Source organism: Hyla sarda, chromosome 2 (genome assembly GCF_029499605.1).
Source record: "Hyla sarda isolate aHylSar1 chromosome 2, aHylSar1.hap1, whole genome shotgun sequence".
Classification (NCBI taxonomy): Eukaryota; Metazoa; Chordata; class Amphibia; order Anura; family Hylidae; genus Hyla; species Hyla sarda.
In genome coordinates this window covers 9,897,049-9,923,161 of record NC_079190.1, presented here as the reverse complement: position 1 = coordinate 9,923,161, position 26,113 = coordinate 9,897,049, and the positions used below count along the sequence as shown (strand labels likewise).

The window sequence follows — 26,113 nt, the reverse complement described above, 5'->3', positions numbered from 1 at the left end:
TAGTGACTTAGAACCGGTCCACTAGCACGGTCCACGCCAATCCCTCTCTGGCACAGAGGATCCACCTCCTGCCAGCCGGCATTGTGACAGTAGATCCGGCCATGGATCCCGCTGAAGTTCCTCTGCCAGTTGTCGCCGACCTCACCACGGTGGTCGCCCAGCAGTCACAACAGATAGCGCAACAAGGCCACCAGCTGTCTCAACTGACCGTGATGCTACAGCAGCTACTACCACAGCTTCAGCAATCATCTCCTCCGCCAGCTCCTGCACCTCCTCCGCAGCGAGTGGCCGCCTCAGGCCTACGACTATCCTTGCCGGATAAATTTGATGGGGACTCTAAGTTTTGCCGTGGCTTCCTTTCACAATGTTCCCTGCACTTGGAGATGATGTCGGACCAGTTTCCTACTGAAAGGTCTAAGGTGGCTTTCGTAGTCAGCCTTCTGTCTGGAAAAGCTCTGTCATGGGCCACACCGCTCTGGGACCGCAATGACCCCGTCACTGCCTCTGTACACTCCTTCTTCTCGGAAATTTGAAGTGTCTTTGAGGAACCTGCCCGACCCTCTTCTGCTGAGACTGCCCTGCTGAACCTGGTCCAGGGTAATTCTTCCGTTGGCGAGTACGCCGTGCAATTCCGTACTCTTGCTTCAGAACTTTCCTGGAATAATGAGGCCCTCTGCGCGACCTTTAAAAAAGGCCTATCCAGCAACATTAAAGATGTTCTGGCCGCACGAGAAATTCCTGCTAACCTACATGAACTCATTCATCTAGCCACTCGCATTGACATGCGTTTTTCCGAAAGGCGTCAGGAGCTCCGCCAGGATATGGACTTTGTTCGCACGAGGCGTTTTTTCTCCCCGGCTCCTCTCTCCTCTGGTCCTCTGCAATCCGTTCCTGTGCCTCCCGCCGTGGAGGCTATGCAAGTTGACCGGTCTCGCCTGACACCTCAAGAGAGGACACAACGCCGCATGGAGAATCTCTGCCTGTACTGTGCCGGTACCGAACACTTCCTGAAGGATTGTCCTATCCGTCCTCCCCGCCTGGAAAGACGCACGCTGACTCCGCACAAAGGTGAGACAGTCCTTGATGTCAACTCTGCTTCTCCACGTCTTACTGTGCCTGTGCGGATATCTGCCTCTACCTTCTCCTTCTCCACTAAGGCCTTCTTGGATTCCGGATCTGCAGGAAACTTTATTTTGGCCTCTCTCATCAACAGGTTCAACATCCCAGTGACCAGTCTCGCCAGACCTCTCTACATCAATTGCGTTAACAATGAAAGATTGGACTGTGCCGTGCGTTACCGCACGGAACCCCTCCTAATGTGCATCGGACCTCATCACGAAAAGTTTTTGGTCCTCTCCAATTGCACTTCCGAAATTCTCCTTGGACTACCCTGGCTTCAACACCATTCCCCAACCCTGGATTGGTCCACAGGGGAGATCAAGAGTTGGGGTACCTCTTGTTTCAAGTACTGCCTTAAACCGGTTACCAGTACTCCCTGCCGTGACCCTGTGGTTCCCCCTGTAACCGGTCTCCCTAAGGCCTATATGGACTTTGCTGATGTGTTTTGCAAAAAACAAGCTGAGACTCTTCCTCCTCACAGGCCTTATGACTGTCCTATTGACCTCCTCCCGGGCACTACTCCACCCCGGGGCAGAATTTATCCTCTGTCTGCCCCAGAGACTCTTGCTATGTCTGAGTACATCCAGGAAAATTTAAAAAGAGGCTTTATCCGCAAATCCTCCTCTCCTGCCGGAGCTGGATTTTTCTTTGTGTCCAAAAAAGATGGCTCCCTACGTCCTTGCATTGACTACCGCGGTCTTAATAAAATCACGGTAAAGAACCGCTACCCTCTACCTCTTATCTCTGAACTCTTTGATCGCCTCCAAGGTGCCCACATCTTTACCAAACTGGACTTGAGGTGCTTATAATCTCATCCGCATCAGGGAGGGGGATGAATGGAAAACGGCATTTAACACTAGAGATGGACACTTTGAGTATCTGGTCATGCCCTTTGGCCTGTGCAACGCCCCTGCCGTCTTCCAAGACTTTGTTAATGAAATTTTTCGTGATCTCTTATATTCCTGTGTTGTTGTGTATCTGGACGATATTCAGATTTTTTCTGCCAACCTAGAAGAACACCGCCAGCATGTCCGCATGGTTCTTCAGAGACTTCGTGACAATCAACTTTATGCCAAAATGGAGAAATGTCTGTTTGAATGTCAATCTCTTCCTTTCCTAGGATACTTGGTCTCTGGCCAGGGACTACAAATGGATCCAGACAAACTCTCTGCCGTCTTAGATTGGCCACGCCCCTCCGGACTCCGTGCTATCCAACGTTTTTTGGGGTTCGCCAATTATTACAGACAATTTATTCCACATTTTTCCACCATTGTGGCTCCTATCGTGGCTTTAACCAAGAAGAATGCCAATCCTAAGTCATGGCCTCCTCAAGCGGAAGACGCATTTAAACGGCTCAAGTCTGCCTTTTCTTCTGCTCCCGTGCTCTCCAGACCTGACCCATCTAAACCCTTCCTATTGGAGGTAGATGCCTCCTCAGTAGGAGCTGGAGCGGTCCTTCTACAAAAAAATTCTTCCGGGCATGCTGTTACTTGTGGTTTTTTTTCTAGGACCTTCTCTCCGGCGGAGAGGAACTACTCCATCGGGGATCGAGAGCTTCTGGCCATTAAATTAGCACTTGAGGAATGGAGGCATCTGCTGGAAGGATCAAAATTTCCAATTATTATTTACACCGATCACAAGAATCTCTCCTATCTCCAGTCTGCCCAACGGCTGAATCCTCGCCAGGCCAGGTGGTCTCTGTTCTTTGCCCGGTTTAATTTTGAAATTCACTTTCGCCCTGCCGATAAGAACATTAGGGCCGATGCTCTCTCTCGTTCCTCGGAGGCCTCGGAAGTAGAGCTCTCTCCGCAACACATTATTCCTCTGGATTGCCTGATCTCCACTTCTCCAGCCTCCATCAGGCAAACTCCTCCAGGGAAGACCTTCGTCTCTCCACGCCAACGCCTCGGAATCCTCAAATGGGGTCACTCCTCCCATCTCGCAGGCCATGCGGGCATCAAGAAATCCGTGCAACTCATCTCTCGTTTCTATTGGTGGCCGACTCTGGAGACGGATGTTGTTGATTTTGTGCGGGCCTGCACTGTCTGTGCCCGGGATAAGACTCCTCGCCAGAAGCCCGCTGGTCTTCTTCATCCTCTGCCTGTTCCCGAACAGCCTTGGTCTCTGATTGGTATGGACTTTATTACAGACTTACCCCCATCCCGTGGCAACACTGTTGTTTGGGTGGTCGTTGATCGATTTTCCAAGATGGCACATTTTATTCCTTTTCCTGGTCTTCCTTCAGCGCCTCAGTTGGCAAAACAATTTTTTGTACACATTTTTCGTCTTCACGGGTTGCCCACGCAGATCGTCTCGGATAGAGGCGTCCAATTCGTGTCAAAATTCTGGAGGGCCCTCTGTAAACAACTCAAGATTAAATTGAACTTTTCTTCTGCTTATCATCCTCAATCCAATGGGCAAGTAGAAAGAATTAACCAAGTCCTGGGTGATTATTTACGTCATTTTGTTTCTTCCCGCCAGGATGACTGGGCAGACCTTCTACCATGGGCCGAATTCTCGTACAACTTCAGAGTCTCTGAATCTTCTTCCAAATCCCCATTTTTCGTGGTGTACGGCCGTCACCCTCTTCCCCCCCTCCCTACTCCCTTGCCCTCTGGTTTGCCCGCGGTGGATGAAATAACTTGTGATCTTTCCACCATATGGAAAGAGACCCAAAACTCTCTCTTACAGGCTTCATCACGCATGTAGAAGTTTGCTGATAAGAAAAGAAGAGCTCCCCCCATTTTTTCTCCCGGAGACAAGGTATGGCTCTCCGCTAAATATGTCCGCTTCCGTGTTCCCAGCTACAAATTGGGACCACGCTATCTTGGTCCTTTCAAAATTTTGTGCCAGATTAATCCTGTCTCTTACAAACTTCTTCTCCCTCCTTCTCTTCGTATTCCTAATGCCTTTCACGTTTCTCTTCTTAAACCACTCATCATCAACCGTTTCTCTCCTAAACTTATCTCTCCCACTCCTGTCTCCGGTTCTTCGGACATCTTTCCTGTAAAGGAGATACTGGCCTCCAAAAAGGTCAGAGGAAAAACCTTCTTTTTGGTTGACTGGGAGGGCTGTGGCCCTGAAGAGAGATCCTGGGAACCTGAGGACAATATCCTAGATAAAAGTCTGGTCCTCAGGTTCTCAGGCTCCAAGAAGAGGGGGAGACCCAAGGGGGGGGGGGTACTGTTACGCCGAGCGCTCCGGGTCCCCGCTCCTCCCCGGAGCGCTCGCTACACTCTCGCTCCCGCAGCGCCTCGGTCAGATCCACTGACCAGGTGCGCTGCGATACCGCCTCCAGCCGGGATGCGATTCGCGATGCGGGTGGCGCCCGCTCGCGATGCGCACCCCGGCTCCCGTACCTGACTCGCTCTCCGTCGGTCCTGTCCCGGCGCGCGCGGCCCCGCTCCCTAGGGCGCGCGCGCGCCGGGTCTCTGCGATTTAAAGGGCCACTGCGCCGCTGATTGGCGCAGTGGTTCTAATCAGTGTGTTCACCTGTGCACTCCCTATGTATACCTCACTTCCCCTGCACTCCCTCGCCGGATCTTGTTGCCATCGTGCCTAGTGAAAGCATTCCCTTGTGTGTTCCTTGCCTGTGTTCCAGACCTCCTGCCGTTGCCCCTGACTACGATCCTTGCTGCCTGCCCCGACCTTCTGCTACGTCCGACCTTGCTTTTGTCTACTCCCTTGTACCGCGCCTATCTTCAGCAGTCAGAGAGGTTGAGCCGTTGCTAGTGGATACGACCTGGTCACTACCGCCGCAGCAAGACCATCCCGCTTTGCGGCGGGCTCTGGTGAACACCAGTAGTGACTTAGAACCGGTCCACTAGCACGGTCCACGCCAATCCCTCTCTGGCACAGAGGATCCACCTCCTGCCAGCCGGCATCGTGACAGATATTGGGCAGGTGATGGGCAGTGCCTGATTTCCCCCAGACATGATGCCTTCCCCACCATGCTCACTGTAGAGATGGTATTGGGCAGGTGATGGGCAGTGCCTGGTTTCCTCCAGACATGATGTTGCCCCCACCATGATCACTGTAGAGATGGTATTGGGCAGGTGATGGGCAGTGCCTGGTTTCCTCCAGACATGATGCTGCCCCCACCATGCTCACTGTAGAGATGGTATTGGGCAGGTGATGGGCAGTGCCTGGTTTCCCCCAGACATGATGCCGTCCCCACCATGATCACTGTAGGGATGGTATTGGGCAGGTGAGGGGCAGTGCCTTGTTTCCCCCAGACATGATGCTGCCCCCACCATGCTTCACTGTAGAGATGGTATTGGGCAGGTGAGGGGCAGTGCCTGGTTTCCTCCAGACCTGATGCTGCCCCCACCATGCTTCACTGTAGAGATGGTATTGGGCAGGTGAGGGGCAGTGCCTGGTTTCCCCCAGACATGATGCTGCCCCCACCATGCTTCACTGTAGGGATGGTATTGGGCAGGTGATGGGCGGTGCCTGGTTTCCTCTATACATGATGCTGCCCCCACCATGATCACTGTAGAGATGATATTGGGCAGGTGATGGGCAGTGCCTTGTTTCCTCCAGACATGATGCTGCCCCCACCATGATCACTGTAGGGATGGTATTGGGCAGGTGATGGGCGGTGCCTGGTTTCCTCCAGACATGATGCTGCCCCCACTATGATCACTGTAGGGGTGGTATTGGGCAGGTGATGGGCAGTGCCTGGTTTTCTTCAGACATGATGCTGCCCCCACCATGATCACTGTAGGGATGGTATTGGGCAGGTGATGGGCAGTGCCTGATTTCCCCCAGACATGATGCTGCCCCCACCATGATCACTGTAGGGATGGTATTGGGCAGGTGATGGGCAGTGCCTGGTTTCCCCCAGACATGATGCCGTCCCCACCATGCTCACTGTAGAGATGGTATTGGGCAGGTGATGGGCAGTGCCTGGTTTCCTCCAGACATGATGCTGCCCACACCATGCTCACTGTAGAGATGGTATTGGGCAGGTGATGGGCAGTGCCTGGTTTCCCCCAGACATGATGCTGCCCCCACCATGATCACTGTAGGGATGGTATTGGGCAGGTGATGGGCAGTGCCTGATTTCCCCCAGACATGATGCCGTCCCCACCATGCTCACTGTAGAGATGGTATTGGGCAGGTGATGGGCAGTGCCTGGTTTCCTCCAGACATGATGTTGCCCCCACCATGATCACTTTAGGGATGGTATTGGGCAGGTGATGGGCAGTGCCTGGTTTCCCCCAGACATGATGCCGTCCCCACCATGCTCACTGTAGAGATGGTATTGGGCAGGTGATGGGCAGTGCCTGGTTTCCTCCAGACATGATGCTGCCCCCACCATGCTCACTGTAGAGATGGTATTGGGCAGGTGATGGGCAGTGCCTGGTTTTCCCCAGACATGATGCCGTCCCCACCATGATCACTGTAGGGATGGTATTGTGCAGGTGAGGGGCAGTGCCGGGTTTCCCCCAGACATGATGCTGCCCCCACCATGCTTCACTGTAGAGATGGTATTGGGCAGGTGAGGGGCAGTGCCTGGTTTCCTCCAGACATGATGCTGCCCCCACCATGATCACTGTAGGGATGGTATTGGGCAGGTGATGGGCAGTGCCTGGTTTCCCCCAGACATGATGTTGCCCCCACCATGATCACTGTAGGGATGGTATTGGGCAGGTGATGGGCAGTGCCTGGTTTCCTCCAGACATGATGCCGTCCCCACCATGATCACTGTAGGGATGGTATTGGGCAGGTGATGGGCAGTGCCTGGTTTCCCCCAGACATGATGCCGTCCCCACCATGATCACTGTAGGGATGGTATTGGGCAGGTGATGGGCAGTGCCTGGTTTCCTCCAGACATGATGCTGTCCCCACCATGATCACTGTAGGGATGGTATTGGGCAGGTGATGGGCAGTGCCTGGTTTCCCCCAGACATGATGGCGTCCCCACCATGATCACTGTAGGGACGGCATTGGGCAGGTGATGGGCAGTGCCTGGTTTCCTTCAGACATGATGCTGCCCCCACTATGATCACTGTAGGGGTGGTATTGGGCAGGTGATGGGCAGTGCCTGGTTTCCTACAGACATGATGCTGCCCCCACCATGATCACTGTAGGGATGGTATTGGGCAGGTGATGGGCAGTGCCTGGTTTCCTCCACACATGATGCTGCCCCCACCATGATCACTGTAGGGATGGTATTAGGCAGGTGATGGGCAGTGCCTGGTTTCCTCCAGACATGATGCTACCCCCACCATGATCACTGTAGAGATGGTAATTGGCAGGTGATGGGCAGTGCCTGGTTTCCTCCAGACATGATGCTGACCCACCATAATCACTGTAGGGATAGTATTGGGCAGGTGATGGGCAGTGCCTGGTTTCCTCCAGACATGATGTTGCCCCCACCATGATCACTGTAGGGATGGTATTGGGCAGGTGATGGGCAGTGCCTGGTTTCCTCCAATATGATGCTGCCCCCACCATGATCACTGTAGGGATGGTATTGGGCAGGTGATGGGCAGTGCCTGGTTTCCTCCAGACATGATGCTGCCCCCCACCATGATCACTGTAGGGATGGTATTGGGCAGGTGATGGGCAGTGCCTGGTTTCCTCTATACATGATGTTGCCCCCACCATGATCACTGTAGGGATGGTATTGGGCAGGTGATGGGCAGTGCCTGGTTTCCTCCAGACATGATGCTGTCCCCACCATTATCACTGTAGGGATGGTATTGGGCAGGTGATGGGCAGTGCCTGGTTTCCTCCAATATGATGCTGCCCCCACCATGATCACTGTAGGGATGGTATTGGGCAGGTGATGGGCAGTGCCTGGTTTCCCCCAGACATGATGCCGTCCCCACCATGATCACTGTAGGGATGGTATTGGGCAGGTGATGGGCAGTGCCTGCTTTCCTCCAGACATGATGCTGCCCCCACTATGATCACTGTAGGGGTGGTATTGGGCAGGTGATGGGCAGTGCCTGGTTTCCTCCAGACATGATGCTGTCCCCACCATGATCACTGTAGGAATGGTATTGGGCAGGTGATGGGCAGTGCCTTGTTTCCCCCAGACATGATGCCGTCCCCACCATGATCACTGTAGGGATGGTATTGGGCAGGTGATGGGCAGTGCCTGGTTTCCCCCAGACATGATGCCGTCCCCACCATGCTCACTGTAGAGATGTATTGGGCAGGTGATGGGCAGGGCCTGGTTTCCCCCAGACATTATGCTGCCCTCACATGCTCACTGTAGAGATGGTATGGGGCAGGTGATGGGCAGTGCCTGGTTTCCCCCAGACATGATGCTGCCCCCATCATGATCACTGTAGGGATGGTATTGGGCAGGTGATGGGCAGTGCCTGGTTTCCCCCAGACATGATGCTGCCCCCACCATGATCACTGTAGGGATGGTATTGGGCAGGTGAGGGGCAGTGCCTGGTTTCCCCCAGACATGATGCTGCCCCCACCATGATCACTGTAGGGATGGTATTGGGCAGGTGATGGGCAGTGCCTGGTTTCCCCCAGACATGATGCCGTCCCCACCATGATCACTGTAGGGATGGTATTGGGCAGGTGATGGGCAGTGCCTGGTTTCCTCCAGACATGATGCTGTCCCCACCATGATCACTGTAGGGATGGTATTGGGCAGGTGATGGGCAGTGCCTGGTTTCCCCCAGACATGATGCCGTCCCCACCATGATCACTGTAGGGACGGCATTGGGCAGGTGATGGGCAGTGCCTGGTTTCTCCAGACATGATGCTGCCCCCACTATGATCACTGTAGGGGTGGTATTGGGCAGGTGATGGGCAGTGCCTGATTTCCTACAGACATGATGCTGCCCCCACCATGATCACTGTAGGGATGGTATTAGGCAGGTGATGGGCAGTGCCTGGTTTCCTCCAGACATGATGCTACCCCCACCATGATCACTGTAGAGATGGTATTTGGCAGGTGATGGGCAGTGCCTGGTTTCCTCCAGACATGATGTTGCCCCCACCATGATCACTGTAGGGATGGTATTGGGCAGGTGATGGGCAGTGCCTGGTTTCCTCCAATATGATGCTGCCCCCACCATGATCACTGTAGGGATGGTATTGGGCAGGTGATGGGCAGTGCCTGGTTTCCTCCAGACATGATGCTGCCCCCCACCATGATCACTGTAGTGATGGTATTGGGCAGGTGATGGGCAGTGCCTGGTTTCCTCTATACATGATGTTGCCCCCACCATGATCACTGTAGGGATGGTATTGGGCAGGTGATGGGCAGTGCCTGGTTTCCTCCAGACATGATGCTGTCCCCACCATTATCACTGTAGGGATGGTATTGGGCAGGTATTGGATGGTATTGGGCAGGTTTCCTCCAATATGATGCTGCCCCCACCATGATCACTGTAGGGATGGTATTGGGCAGTGCCTGGTTTCCTCCAGACATGATGCTGCCCCCATCATGATCACTGTAGGGATGGTATTGGGCAGGTGATGGGCAGTGCCTGGTTTCCTCCAGAGATGATGCTGCCCCCACCATGATCACTGTAGGGATGGTATTGGGCAGGTGATGGGCAGTGCCTGGTTTCCCCCAGACATGATGCTGCCCCCACCATAATCACTGTAGGGATGGTATTGGGCAGGTGATGGGCAGTGCCTGGTTTCCCCCAGACATGATGCTGCCCCCACCATGATCACTGTAGGGATGGTATTGGGCAGGTGATGGGCAGTACCTGGTTTCCTCCAGACATGATGCTGCCCCCACCATGATCACTGTAGGGATGGTATTGGGCAGGTGATGGGCAGTGCCTGGTTTCCTCCAGACATGATTCATACATAAAAATTTCAATCTTGGTTTCATCAGACCAGAGAATCTTGTTTATCCCATTCAGACACTACAGATGGGTTTCATGTGTCTTTTATAGAGGAGTCGATGGGCCTTAGTTCCACTTCGAATATCTGGCTTTTTGGTCACAATTCTTCAATGCGGACCACATCTGACCAGGCGTCTGAACATTAGATGGCTATATCTGGGTCCCACTGGTTTCTGCCAGTTCTGAGCTGGTGGCACTGATCCTACAACATCCCTGACTTTGTGTATTTACGAATATGTATTCCCACCATATATTGATTAGACTTTTCCACACTTGCCTAAAACTTTTGCACAGTCCTGTATATACTGGGACTTTAGATGATTTTCCCCTCTTACACGCTGATCACTATGGGGATTCAGCTCCTCCTGGCAGATGTCTCCTCCAGAATGTAAGACATTTTATGAGACTGTACGGCCAGGACATTACACGTTCCTTGAAGTCGGGTGTTGGTAACAATCCATCCACCATAATGATGCAGCTTTTTCCTTTTCCTCATAAAAATCTGGCTTCAACCCCAGAGAGAAAGAGGAGGAGAACAGGGGTACCTCAAAATGCCCTAAAATGGTCTCAGATACACATATGTACAGTTGTGGCCAAAAGATTTTAAGACTGAGACAAATTTTGGTTTTCACATAGTTTACTGTGTTTTTGGAGCTTTTAGTCAGATGTTTCTATGGGTACACAATTCAAAAAAAAAAAAAAAAAATTATCTTTCCATAAAACTCATAGTATTTTTCCATAACAGTTTAAAAATAATTATATTTATATAATAATAATATTAATAATTATTATTATATAAATAGAATTATTTTTTAACTGTTATGGACAAATACAATGAGTTTATGCAAAGAATCAATATTTCCAGTGCTGACCCTTCTTTTCCAAGACTTTTACAACCCCCCTTCCCCCCCAGAAGAAGCTTCGAGTGAAACTCGTGTCAGGCGGCAGGTTCTGGTCTGTATGTGTACTGTTATTCTTTGTTTTATTCACTTGTTGCATACTGCTCTATGAGCTGTAGATACTGGGGTAATTACATGTTTTTCTTAATAAATATTAGTTTTGTCCCCTTTATTTATGAGGATCTCATTATGAAGGATATTGAATTTTCCACTGATAACTCCAACCGAGGTGTAGAAACATGTCTGAGAGAAATGGGAGGAGCTGGAGCTCAATTTCATGTGTTATAGCAATGGATGTGACTACTTTTGTCCTTGTAAAAACCTAAATTTTTGCTAATTTTTTATTTTAAAAAAAGGAAAAATTCCAAAGTCTGTTTCCTCCTGTAGATTGGCCATCAATGACCAAGATGGAAATGACTCCTTAAAGCAGTGTTTTCCAACCAGCGTGCTCCCAGCTGTTGCAAAACTACATCTTCCAGCATGCCCAGACAGCCGTTGGCTGTCCAGACATGCTGGGAGTTGTAGTTTTGCAACAGCTGGAGGCACCCTGGCTGGAAAACACTGCTTTAACCCCTTAATGACACAGCCCATTTTGGTATTGAGGACACAGGAAATTTTCATTTTTTGTTATTTTTTCCTCCTCTCCATCTAGTACAGGGTATGTGATGGTTGATGCTGGGTGTATGATTTGTCAATTATTAGTTGTGAATATTGTTATTCATCCTACTAGGTTGACTTTTGCCCTCAGTAGGCAGACGCGGTTCGTGGTACACCTCTGACCGCTTTGCTAAGTTAAAGGGGTACTCCGCTGCTCAGGGTTTGGAACAAACTGTTCCGAACGCTGGAGCCGGGAGCTCGTGACGTCATAGCCCCGCCCCCTCATGACATCACGCCCCACCCCTTCAATGCAAGTGTATGGGAGGGGGCGTGATGGCTGTAACGCCCCCTCCCATAGACTTGCATTGAGGAAATTATTTTCTTTTTGGAACACAGTGCTCTCTGCTGACATCTCTGTCCATTTTAAGAACTGTCCAGAGCAGGAGAAAATCCCCATAGAAAACATATGCTGCTCTGGACAGTTCCTTAAATGGACAGAGATGTCAGCAGAGAGCACTGTGTTCCAAAAAGAAAAGAATTTCCTCTGTAGTATTCAGCAGCTAATAAGTACTAGAAGGATTAAGATTTTTTTTAATAGAAGTAATTTACAAATCTGTTTAACTTTCTGGCACCAGTTGATTTAAAAAAAAAAAAAAAAAAAAAAAAAAAAAAAAAAAAAACCTTTTCCACTGGAGTACCCCTTTAAGGTTTTCATACAGTTATATATGAAATGTTTCCAGTCACGAGCACGTGTGTGGAGCCCCGAGCACAAGTTTTAAGCCTGTAGGGCATCTCCAGGTGTGTGATGGTGTGAGCAAATAATGCCCCTGCTCCATTCAGGCGGGGCACATGTCACATTTACACCCTCGCGGACATTTTGGGTGCCATTTTATGCCCTGCGTACTTAAAGGGGTTATCCAGGAAAAAAACTTTTTTTTTTATATATATCAACTGGCTCCAGAAAGTTAAACAGATTTGTAAATTACTTCTATTAAAAAATCTTAATCCTTTCAGTACTTATGAGCTTCTGAAGTTGAGTTGTTCTTTTCTGTCTAAGTGCTCTCTGATGACATGTGTCTTGGGAACCGCCCAGTTTAGAAGAGGTTTGCTATGGGGATTTGCTTCTAATCTGGGTGGTTCCCGAGACACGTGTCATCAGAGAGCACTTAGACAGAAAAGAACAACTCAACTTCAGAAGCTTATAAGTACTGAAAGGATTAAGATTTTTTAATAGAAGTCATTTACAAATCTGTTTAACTTTCTGGAGCCAGTTGATATATATATAAAAAAGTTTTTTTCCTGGAATACCCCTTTAACAGGTTAAAGTGTGAGCTGTGCAGACAAGAGCTGATCTCAGTGCAGATCCTATGTCATAAAGCTGGAGGTTCTGAAATAAATTATATGAATCCCCCCTCCCCCCGTCCTTTCCCCGACCACAAGACGAGAATTAATCTCAGACGGAGTTGGAAACTAGTCTGTAATGGATATCAGGCCGAGCAGCACAGTCAGCAGATTGTTTTATTTCTGATTTATTTCGGTTCTTATGGGGAATAAGGAGGATTACAAGGTTTTCACCTACTGTGGTCCAATCCTGATTTTCCCAAAACAAGGACCTGGCAGACAACAGAGAGCAAATCCTCCGACGTCACTTACCTTGAAGTAGGAGAAAGCTAAATAATCCAAAGCTTCTTCCAGGGAGCCCTGGTCCTCCGTGAACCAGCTACCGTAGGAGTCCCGGTACATAGTGACCGCTTCCTCCAGCCATGGGATAGAGTGGTAGAAGTCCTCCATGTCATAGGCTACCTGAGGGTTACAGAGCACAAGGGATTATAATACCGTATATACTCGAGTATAAGCCGACCTGAATATAAGCCGAGGCCCCTAATTTCACCCCAAAAACCCAGGAAAAGTTATTGACTCGACTATAAGCCTAGGGTGGGAAATACATCATCCTCCCCTGTCATCATCCAGACCCCCGTCATCATCCAGACCCCGTCATCATCACCCTGTCATCATCCAGACCCCCGTCATCATCATCCTGTCATCATCCAGACCCCCGTCATCATCACCCTGTCATCATCCAGACCCCGGTAATCACCCTGTCGTCATCCAGACCCCCATCATCATCACCCTGTCATCATCCAGACCCCATCATCATCACCGCCTGTCATCATCCAGACCCCCGTCATCATCACCCTGTCATCATCCAGACCCCCGTCATCATCACCGCCTGTCATCATCCAGACCCCTGTCATCATCACCCTGTCATCATCCAGACCCCCGTCATCATCACCCTGTCGTCATCCAGACCCCCGTCATCATCACCCTGTCATCATCCAGACCCCCGTCATCATCACCCTGTCATCATCCAGACCCCCGTCATCATCACCCTGTCGTCATCCAGACCCCATCATCATCACCCTGTCATCATCCAGACCCCATCATCATCACCCTGTCATCATCCAGACCCCCATCATCATCACCCTGTCATCATCCAGACCCCCATCATCATCACCCTGTCATCATCCAGACCCCCGTCATCATCACCCTCTCATCATCCAGACCCCCATCATCATCACCCTGTCATCATCCAGACCCCATCATCATCACCCTGTCGTCATCCAGACCCCCATCATCATCACCCTGTCATCATCCAGACCCCCATCATCATCACCCTGTCATCATCCAGACCCCCATCATCATCACCCTGTCATCATCCAGACCCCCGTCATCATCCAGACCCCCATCATCATCACCCTGTCGTCATCCAGACCCCCATCATCACCCTGTCATCATCCAGACCCCCGTCATCATCACCCTGTCATCATCCAGACCCCCATCATCATCACCCTGTCATCCAGACCCCCATCATCATCACCCTGTCATCCAGACCCCCATCATCATCACCCTGTCATCATCCAGACCCCCATCATCTGCGCACGGACGTCCCTGTGTGTCATCATCAAGGCATCATCACTAGTCCGGGGCCGGCCCGGAAAGGAGAAGAGGGCCCCCCCGGTGAAGATGGACAGCCCGAGACAACTAACCCTCCCCACCACACGGTCCCTGCAGGATAGATGGCCCAGACCAGCTCACCCTTCCTTCCCACCGAGGGGAGGAGAGTAGAAAACTAAAGGGGGTCTGGATGATGACAAAGGCCGCAGTGGTCTTTAACCTGTGGACCTCCAGATGTTTCAAAACTACAACTTCCAGCATGCCCGGACAGCCGATGGCTGTCCGGGCATGCTGAGAGTTGTAGTCTTGCAACATCTGGAGGTCCGCAGGTTGAAGACCACTGAGAAAGGATTGACAGGTGGAGAGTTCACTCGAGTATAAACCGAGGGGGGTGTTTTCAGCACGAAAAATTGTGCTGAAAAACTCGGCTTATACTCGAGTATATACGGTATACTAAGTGTGTAGTGTCCCAGTACAGCTCTGCCAGGCACCATCCTAAGAGAGTAGTCGGGTGGCAGAGAATTTAAAGGGGTGCCAGAAAGTTAAACAGATTTATAAATTACTTTTTACTATTTGAAAATCTTAATCCTTCCAGTACTTATCAGCTGCTGTATGCTCCACAGGAAGTTCTTTTCTTTTTGAATTTTTCTGTCTGACCACAGTGCTCTCTGCTGACATCTCTGTCCATGTCAGGAACTGTCCAGAGCAAGAGAGGTTTGCTGTGGGCATTTCCTCCTGATCTGGACAGTTCCTGACATGGACAGAGATGTCAGCAGAGAGCACTGTGGTCAGACAGAAAGGAAATTCAAAAAGAAAAGATCTTCCACTGTAGTATACAGCAGCTGATAAGTACTGGAGGGATTAAGATTTTTATATAGAAGGAATTTACTTTACAAATCTGTTTAGCTTTCTAGCAACAGTTGATTAAAAAAAAATATATTTAAAAAAATGGAGGAGTACCCCTTTAAAGGTTTGCTTTCTGCATACTATGTCTATCAGGTACTGGAGAGTATGTTTGTGCATTGCACATAATTGAATAGTGTAAAGTGTTAACATTTCTTGCATGTACCGTACACAGTTTAATGATGCATTGGTCACATTATGCTCCTAGCCGGTCATTGCGGAAAAAAAGACCCTAGTCCAACATCTCTATCCCAGGAATAGTGGAAGACCTAAACCTGTGAGAACAAGTCTAGGCTTGACTTTTGCCAGCGTAACATATTCTAGCCCTGCGGACACGCCCCCTCAATGCAAGACTAGCCTCTGCCCCGCATTGCCAGTCATCCGGCACAGAGCGAAGTTCGCTCCGTGCACCGGATGTCTGGGGTGCCACAGCCGAGATCGCAGAGGTCACCAGCGGTGGGAACCCGGTGATCTGACATCTTATCCCCTATACTTTAGATAGGGGATAAGATGTCTAGGGGCGAAGTACCCCTTTAAGCTAATAGAGTATCCCAGAAATATAGGTGTTGTAAAATGGAATAAAGATTACGTTTTCCAGCTATTTTTCGGTACTTTTGTGAGCGTATTAGGGAACAATTATCAATATCGGTCCAGAGGAAAAGTTGCTGAGTTGCCCATAGCAACCAATCACCAATCAGATCACTTTATTTATTTTTTTTTCAGAGGCCTTTTCAAAAATGAAAGAAGCGATCTGATTGGTTGCTATGGGCAACTCGGTAACTTTTCCTCTAGACAGGTTTTGTTAAATCTCCCCATTGTCTTTCTGGTTTAGGTTTCTGGTCCCCGAGAGGGATAATTTCAACTTCATAAGAAAGTAGAAGCTGGTCAAGGGCCTCTCTGAATCTTTTGTGGGGCAAAACCTTGGGTCAGTCCTGCCTGTCTGTCACTTTAGGAAGACTTCCCTGGATGTGAGTGTTGTGTCACAAAAGTCATCGTAGAGTGAGTAAAGTCAAGTCTAATTTTGGACTGAAAGCTTGAGAACCAGTGAACTTTAAAGTGGCACTCCACCCCTAGACATCTTATCCCCTATCCAGATGTCTGATCTCCGCTGGGGACCCCCGCGATCTTCCTGCTGCACCTGGCGTTCGTTTAGAACGCCGGAGGCTCGTGACATCACGGCCGCGCCCCGCTCGTGACGTCACGGCCACGCCCCCTCAATGCAAGTCTATGGGAGGGGGCGTGATGGCCGTCACGCCCCCTCCCATAGACTTGCATTGAAGGGACATGGCCGTGACGTCATGAGCGGGGTGTGACCGTGACTTCACGAGCCTTCGCCCCACATCACCAGTCATCTGAAGTTCGCTCCGTGCACTGGATGACTGGGGTGCCGCGGCCGAGATTGCGGGGGTCCCCAGCGTCGGGACCCCCGCGATCAGACATCTTATTCCCCATCCTTTGGATAGGGGATAAAATGTCTAGGGGCGGAGTACCCCATTAAAGGGTAACTCTTATGCTATTGTGCAGCACTGTGGCTGTTCATTTTCAATTCGGTGCCTAAATGCCTAAACAGGGCACCAATTTCCCCGCCATACGTAACTATGAAATAGGAAATGAAGCTTCCCGCTTCGTCTACACACAGCACGCGTGAGAGACCCAGCAAAATGTGATCCTATGGCAATGGGTCTCACGTAGGAGATGGGTGCTGTGAAGCTTTGCCTCCTATTGCACTGTTGTATATGGCTGGGAGTGGGATAAATGGCGCCCTGTTTAGGCATTTAGGCACCGAATTTAAAATAATTTACGCACAGTATTGGAGGAACACTTTAACATCTGCACATACATCTGCATTACAAATTACACTTACATGTTCTAAGAAAGCACCTCAAGAAAAATTCTGTAAAGATCCACTAAATAAAGGGACAGTGACCAAATATTCATTCATCTGTCTCTAAAGCTGTTACTTACAAAGTTGTATTCAAGCGACTGTATTAAGATGGGTTCACGTCACGTTTTTGCAATACAGTTCCCGTATCAGTTTTTTGATAAAAAAAAAGGATTCCTGAAAACCTGACTAAACTGTATCAAAACGTGTGTACAAATTTTAATCCGTATACGGTTTGAAAAATGATGTCCGGTTGCATCAGTTTTTTTAAGAAAAACACGTATACGTTTTTAACTTTTCACTCTATTATGAATAAAGTTTCACTTGTTTGATTGAAATTCCAAGAAAAAAACTGTGCAAAGTCAAAAACCGTATGGTGAAAAACGGATGGAACCGTACGCACATACAGTTCTGTACGGTCCCATTGACTCCCATGTTAAAAAAAAACGTATACGTTTCAATACGGTTTTTCACCCGAACCAAAAACCGTGGTAGGCTACGATTTTGGGTATGGGAAAAAAAACCTGACAAAACCGTACAGGATGCAAAATGGACACAACCGGATGCGTTGTTTGGAATACGGTTTTCAATGGAGAGTCAATGCGTACGGTTTTCAATACGGTTCCGTACGGTTTTCAAATTGAAAACGTATGCGGGAACCGTACTGCAAAAACGTGGTGTGAACCCAAACTTACATTGGATTTGCACAAGGAGTTCAGTAAAGTTGTTTCACAGAATCCAAGTGTCCAGAGGTCGTACTTCGTATACTGGGAAAACTTCATTGACATAAAGGTTGGGAGAAGACCACAGAAGACCACCGTGTTTGCTACACCACTCTGCCATATGACGTAAACTATGGGGACTACTACACCCGGCATAACCCTCATCGTCTCCCCTAGTGGCTACCACAAGTACGGTATGTGCAGAGACGTGCACATATAGGATTCAAAGGGGGCTCGAGCCCCTGCCCTTTTCTGCATCTGCCCTTTTTCTTTTCTTTTTGCCAAATCTACAGCGCTGGCCAAGTCCCGGCATCTTAAAGCAAAAATTAGTAAGACAGAAGACAGGACAGCACTCACCATGCAGAGGTGGAGGCGGGGAGCAGGCCGGGACAGACTGTTTCACGCTCTCACAGCGCTTCCTCAAGCCGGTGTGCACACCGGCTTGAGGAAGAGCTGTGAGAACGTGAAACAGTCTGTCCCGGCCTGCTCCCCGCCTCCACCTCTGCACCTACTTGGAACGCTTGAATAAAGCCACTTTGTATGGTGAGTGCTGTCCTGTCTTCTGTCTTCCTTTGTTGCCATACACTTCACCTGACATTTGCACCACCGCTGTCAACTGTTACTTGGGTGTCACTATTGTAGCCCTCCGCTAGTTGGATCCGTTTAGCCTTAGTCCTGGACGTGCCGGACCATCCTTTTCTTCCCCACTTCTCTAAAGTGCAAATTACTGTGGGGCTGATTGGGACCGCCATAGGGTGGGGTGCGTGGTCCTACACAGCTGACATAAGCCCCTACCCTTCACAATGTGCTGTGCACGTCCCCTGGTATGTGGTTGCGGGAAGTTCTATCTGCTTTAGGCTTCTCCATGCACAGGCTTGGTACTGTCAGACTCAAACAGCAGGAAGAGAAGAAAAAGAACGGGGGAAGGGGCCGGGGTGAGAAATTCGATAATGTGAGAAGGACCCGGATACCGTTGTAGGATGAGATACGGCAGAAAAGTAATACTATATCCATAAGGCACATAAGGCATTCACTAGACATCATAAATTGCCATTATGATGTAGAAGAATCCAAAAAAATATGGAAATTTATTTGGATTTTACCAAAATGTAGATTTGTTACGTTCTTCTTTCCCCATCAGAACATTTCTCTACTTCTCCCCCATGGAGACGTCTCACCTTGGTTCTCTCGCATATGTTCTCCATTAACATAAGATTGGCTGCAGATTAATTCCAGACATTCAGACGGCACAAGGGCCAAACCTGATCCCCTTGGAGTCCAGTTACAACGAATTGAAGAACTCGTGGACGTGAAGAAGAAGAACACACGTAAATTTGGGGACTTTTTTCAACCAGGATGCATTGTAGTAAGGAACGAAAATCCAAAACGGATACATTTTAAATGGAAAATTGTGAGGGACAGAAGGTGACAACCATGTGGAGCACATTTATGGCTCAGAGTTGAGGGAGTCACTCCCAACATGGCCGCCATCTTTGAATTTTTCCCTACATTACCACTTTACCTACATAGAGGTTGGCATTGACACCTCTTCTCTACTAGATCATCAGGGTGAATGGGAATAACTGCTCCACTACCCTAGACCACCAGGGAATTAAGCCAGGACAATGAAAGAAACAACTAGACCAGTGGTCTTCAAACTGTGGACCTCTAGATGTTGCAAACCTAAAACTCCCAATGGCTGTCCGGGCATCCTGGGAGTTTTAGGTTTGCAACATTTAGAGGTCCATCTAGAGGCCCACAACATCTAGAGGTCCACAGTTTGGAGACCACCAGAGGAGCAAGCATTAAAGGGGTACTCCGTCTCTAGGCATCTTACCTCCTATCCAAAAGATAGGGGATAAGATGTCTGATCATGGGGTTCTCGTTGCTGGGACCCTCGCGATCTCCGCGCAGCATAGACATGAATGGAGGGGGGGAAGTGGCGGGACGCAACGACCACTGCCATCTTAACCCAGCGTTCGTTCAGAATGCCAGGTGCTGCGTGGAGATCATGGTGGTCCCAGCGACAGGACCCCAGCGATCAGACATCTTATGCCCTATCCATTGGATAGGGGATAAGATGTATAGCGGCGGAGTACCCCTTTAATCCTTCAATTACCCTAGACTACCAGGGAAGCAGGCATTATCTCCTCCACTACCCTAGACCACCAGGGAATTAAGCCAAGTCAACCAGAGAAACAGATGTTACCCCAGACCGGTGGTCTTCAAACTGTGGACCTCTAGATGTTGCAAACCTACAACTTCCAGCAGGTATTATCTCCTCCATTACCCTAATCCACCATGAAAATGTGTCCCTAACCTCGTGCCTTCTCCACATGCAGTGGTTACAACAATGGTATCGCTTGGATCAGGGCTAAGTCAAGCCATTTCTTTGGTTATAAATATTAGACTGTCTTGCCAAAGCAGTTCCGGATTATGTCATGGACAATAGAGGCATCTTCTCTTGGGTTTCACCTCATCTCCCTTGAAACATGGCAACATGTAACGTTACCTCATGGTGCCGGTTCTGGAACTAGATGGCGATATTATTTGGATACTAGATATTGACACCGTAACACCAGAGGCGGTTCTAGACTTTTAAAAGGGGTATTCCAGGAAAAAACTTTTTTTATATATCAACTGACTCCAGAAAGTTAAACAGATTTGTAAATTACTTCTATTAAAAAATCGTAATCCTTCCAATAATTATCAGCTGCTGAAGTTGAGTTGTTCTTTTCTGTCTGGCAACAGTGCTCTCTGCTGACATCTCTGCTTGTCTCGGGAACTGCACAGAGTAGAAGAGGTTTGCTATGGGGATTTGTTTCTACTCCGGACAGTTCCCGAGACAGGTTTCATCAGAGAGCACTTAGACAGAAAAGAACAACTCAACTTCAGCAGCTCATAAGTACTGAAAGGATTAAGATTTTTTTTTAAAGAAGTAATTTACAAATCTGGAGCCAGTTGATCTATAAAAAAAGTTTCTGGAGCCAGTTGATATATAAAACACGTTTTTTCCTGGATAACCCCTTTAGGACCTTAGGCGAAACTAGATTGTAAGGCCCCTAACCCCCCTTTAGGTAATAATAGCAGTCCCTTTAATGACCATCTTTAGGTAATAATAGCAGTTCCCTTTAGTGACCCTCTTTAGGTAATAAAAGCAGTCCCCTTAGTGACCCCCTTAGATAATAACAGAAGTCCCCTTAGTGCCCCCTTTAGGTACCTTAGGTAGTAATAGCACCTCCTTTAGGTAGTAGGAGCAGACCCCTTTAAGTAGCTTTAGTGGAGACCCCAACTGTCAGAAAAAAAGAAATAAAAATAACCTATCAGGCTCCCCCATAGCGTGTCCTCTGTTCTGCTCTTCTCTCCTCTGGTCTGTACTCCGGCACGTGATGACATCACTCATGCGCCAAAGCACACACTGGAGCGCAGAGGAAGATACGGTCTGGACTCTTGCGGCTGTCTGCATACTGCAGGAAGCCACAAGAGTGATTGACAGGGCGGGGAGCCAGTGGCTCTTCGCTCTGTCAATCAGCCGAGTGACACAATTAACTATAGGCGTGTCTATAAGACGTGCTTATAGTTAAATGAGCCCCGGCTCTGCAGAATAGCGATGTGTACAATGTACGCATCGCCACTCAATCAGGATCTGAGTTAGGAAGCCGCGAGGCCCCCTCAAGCACGAGACCTTAGGCGCCCACCTAGCTCGTCTAATGGAAGAGCCGCCTCTACCTGACACCGTATGAAGGAAAACCTCCCACTAGAGGCACAACTAGTCAGGAGCTGCGTCCTATTCTAGACATATCGTAAGAAGATGAAGATCATTGATTACCGAAGGCCAAGGTCTTCTGAATCCATCAGGCACAGAATGGTTGAGGGAGAAGACGAAGAAGCAGCAACAAGACTGATGAAGACAATACCGGAAAATATGGGACCCCCTGAATGCTTAGGAGGAGAGAGGACATTCTGGAGAAAAATGACCAAGCCCAAAATACCTTGCCAATGTGGAAGCAGTCATCCGCCGACATGATGGAGACCTGGTTCGGTTTGTACAAGACACTAAGCTGAGCACTCGGTCCACTTTGGAAAACGCCTTTGCTCAAACCCTTCACGTTCAAGGAGTAGACATCTTGTAACCTCATTAGAGCTTTGGCCGCTCCTGTAACATCTTCCAGTACCGGAAGGTTCTTCTCCACCTTCTCATATCCGTCCTTCAGCACTGAGAAGAGATATAAGGAGACGACAAAGTTAGGGGTCAGCCAGAGGTAGCAGAAAGTTGGCACGGCTAACACGATGGCCCAGATTTACCAATCTGTCTGTCTGGTTTTGCCCATAACAACCAATCACAGCTCAGCTTTCATTTTACTACAGTTCATTTTTTATTTTTTTTTAATCTTTATTCACATTATTACATGCTTACATCAATACAAACATAAAATACTACGTTACCCCATTTGGCAGAAGACTCAAAGACTTTTTGCAGACAGAGTTAGTGCTTCATGAATATTACGTCACGATCATCTGTAGCATACGCCCTGCAATAGGGAACCGTGCCGCCCCCAACCGTGAGTAAAGTCTTCTCAAGTATATACACCTGGTAAGCCAATGTGTGTAGGTTTTCTACAGTAGATAATTGGACTGTGCATACAATCTCAATAGCAACACTAAAGTGCGTAAAGCATATTTAGAGACTTACAAAGAGACTCAAAGGGAACTATGACCAAAGTATCCATCCGAAAATGTGTAACTATACAACCTGGTGCTGCAAGGAGAATTCATTGTCTGGATTTTGCATTGTGATGTAAATGTGGTAGCGGGTGGGATGCAGGGCAGAGGGAATTACCCTAGGGGCAGATGAAAAAAAGCAAATTGGACATAATGTCACCAAACTCCAAAAATGGTCTGGACAACATTTTTGGCACCCTTTCAAAATTGTGGAATAATAAGATTGTTTCCAGCATGTGATGCTCCTTTAAACTCACCTGCGGCAAGTAACAGGTGTGGGTAATATAAAAATCACACCTGAAAGCAGATAAAAAGGAGAGAAGTTCACTTAGGCTTTGCATTGTGTGTCTGTGTGTGCCACACTAAGCATAGACAACAGAAAGAGGAGAAGAGAACTGTCTGAGGACTTGAGAACCAAAATGGTGGAAAAATATCAACAATCTCAAGGTTACAAGTTCATCTCCAGAGATCTAGATTTGTCTTTGTCCACAGTGCGCAACATTATCAAGAAGTTTACAACCCATGGAACTGTAGATAATCTCCCTGGGCGTGGACGGAAGAGAAAAATTGATGAAAGGTGTCAACGCAGGATAGTCTGGATGGTGGATAAGCAGCCCCAAACAAGTTCCAAAGATATTCAAGCTGTCCTGCAGGCAGCATCAGTGTCAGCACGAACTATCCAACAACATTTAAATGAAATGAAACACTATGGAGGAGACCCAGGAGGACCCCACTGTGGAGGAGACCCAGGAGGACCCCACTATGGAGGAGACCCAGGAGGACCCCACTGTGGAGGAGACCCAGGAGGATCCCACTGTGTAGGAGTCCCAGGAGGACCCCCCTATGGAGGAGACCCAGGAGGACCCCACTATGGAGGAGACCCAGGAGGAACCCCCTATGGAGGAGACCCAGGAGGACCCCACTATGGAGGAGACCCAGGAGGACCCCACTATGGAGGAGACCCAGGAGGACCCCACTGCTGACACAGAGACATAAAAAACCAAGACTACATTTTGCCAAAATGAATTTGAGTAACCAAAACCCTTCTGGGAAAACGTCTTGTGGACAGATGAGACCAAGATAGAGCTTTTTGGTAAAGCAAATCATTCTACTGTTTACCGAAAACGGAATGAGGCCTACAAAGAAAAGAACACAGAACCTACAGTGACATATGGGGGAGGTCAGTGATGTTTTTGGTTGTTTTGCTGCCTCTGGCACTGGGGGCCTTGAATGTGTACAAGACATCATGAAATCTGAGGATTACCAATGGATTTTGGGTCGCACTGTACAGCCCAGTGTCAGAAAGCTGGGTTTGTTTCCGAGATCTTGGGTCTTCCAGCAGGACAATGACCCCAAACACACCTCAAAAAGCCCCAGAAATGGATGGAAACAAAGCGCTGGAGAGTTCTGAAGTGTCAGCAATGAGTCCAGATCTAAATCCCATTGATCATCTGTGGAGAGATCTTATAATTGCTGTTGGGAAAAGGAGCCGTCCAATAAGAGACCTGGAGCAGTTTGTAAAGGAAGAGTGGTCCAACATTCCGGCTGAGAGGTGTAAGAAGCTTATTGATGGTTATAGGAAGCCACTGATTTCACTTATTTTTTTCCAAAGGGTGTGCAACCAAATATTAAGTTAAAGGGGTACTCTGGTGAAAACCTTTTTTCTTTTAAATCAACTGGTGGCAGAAAGTTAAACATATTTGTAAGTTACTTCTATTAAAAAATCTTAATCCTTCCTGTACTTATTAGCTACTGAATACTACAGAGGAAATTATTTTCTTTTTGGAATGCTCTCTGATGACATCACGAGCACAGTTCTCTCTGCTGACTTTATTATAATAATAATAATGACACTTTATTTATTGTTGTCCTTAATGGGATTTGAACCCAAGTCCCCAGCACTGCAAGGCAGCAGTGCTAACCACTGAGCCACCATGCTGCCCTTAGCATACATCTGCTATGCATGGTTGCTAAAATGGACAGAGATGTCAGCAGAGAGCACTGTGCTCATGACGTCAGCAGAGAGCTCTGTGTTCACAAAAGAAAATAATTTCCTCTGTAGTATTCAGCAGCTAATAAGTACTGGAAGGATTAAGATTTTTTTAATAGAAGTAATTTACAAATCTGTTTAGCTTTCTGGCACCAGTTGATAAAAGAAAAAAAAAAAAAAAGTTTTCCACCGGGGTATCCACTCGTGATATCATCAGTGTTCCAAAAAGAAAGGAATTTCCTCTTTAGCATTCAGCAGCTAATAAGTACTGGAAGGATTAAGATTTTTTAATAGAAATAATTTACAAATATGTTTACCTTTCTGCCACCAGTTGATTTAAAAGAAAAAAGGTTTTCACTGGAGTACCCCTTTAAGGGTGCCAATAATATTATCCAGCCCATTTTTGGAGTTTGGTGACATTATGTCCAATTTGCTTTTTTTCCTCCCTTTTTTGGTTTAATTCCAATACACACAAAGGGAATAAACATGTGTATAGCAAAACATGTGTTACTGCAATCCTTTCACAGGGATTGTATACAATTACAATAAACAGGCAGGGGACACTGCAGGAGTTAACACCTCCCCTACTGGGTCAACACATAAAGTTTACCTGTTTGCAAGTCACTGGTCTGTTTGGATGGTCTTACACACGCCATCTTGGGTGCACCCCTCCAGACATGTCACTTAGTTCACCTTAAAGGGTTACTCCGCTGCTCAGCGTTTGGAACAAACTGTTCTGAACGCTAGAGCCGGGAGCTCGTGATGTCATAGCCCCGCCCCCTCATGACATCATGCCCCACCCCCTCAATGCAAGTCTACGGGAGGGGGCGTGACGGCAGTCACGCCCCCTCCCGTAGACTTGCATTGAGGGGGTGGGGCATGATGTCATGAGGGGGCGGGGCTATGACATCACGAGCTCCCGGCTCCAGCGTTCAGAACAGTTTGTTCTAAACGCTGAGCAGCAGAGTGCCCCTTTAAGAACAGCCTTTCTGGTGCAGCCCCCTTTTTTATAAACATTGCAAGGGCTCACAGTGGGACCTAGAGGGTAAGCAAGCAACAAAGCCCCCTGTGATATCACTATAGACTACTATCCTCAGCTTCCTTGGACTACACCACCAATCCTCCTCATGGGAACCACATATATACAGCTGCATACGGCTCCTCCGGTGTATATCAGTGCGGCCCCCTCTGGTTACCTCTGATGTTCTCGTTGCTCTCCAGACTATTGACCACGTTCATCCATTCAGACTGCAGCCTCTTCAACAAGGTGAAGGCAGAGATGGGGTCGGACACCGGAGCCGCAGATGTACGGTGGAGAGCGCTGACTTTATTGTAGAACCTGGGAATAGACAAAGCAATAAGGCAATATGATATTCCCAGAAAACTCATCTGCAAAGGGTTAAAAAGGTACTCTGCTGGAAAACATTTTCTTAAAAATTAAAGTTAAACGGATTTGTAAATGACTTCTATTAAAAAATCTTAATCCT

General features: G+C 48.4%; 1 protein-coding gene across 3 annotated transcripts in view; it reads right to left on the bottom strand.

The window, feature by feature from the left end:
• P4HA3 (prolyl 4-hydroxylase subunit alpha 3) overlaps positions 1-26,113 on the bottom strand; it is a 65,694-nt gene that overhangs the window by 31,307 nt on the left and 8,274 nt on the right. For all 3 annotated transcript variants that reach the window (XR_008889178.1, XM_056560287.1, XM_056560288.1), the window contains exons 2-4: positions 25,823-25,965; positions 21,907-22,130; positions 13,106-13,255 (exon numbers count right to left, since the gene is read on the bottom strand). Coding sequence is in view for 2 of the 3 variants with exons in the window: in XM_056560287.1 (XP_056416262.1) it covers positions 13,106-13,255; positions 21,907-22,130; positions 25,823-25,965 (517 nt within the window). In the remaining variant the exon portion in view is untranslated. The remainder of the gene's footprint in view (positions 1-13,105; positions 13,256-21,906; positions 22,131-25,822; positions 25,966-26,113) is intronic.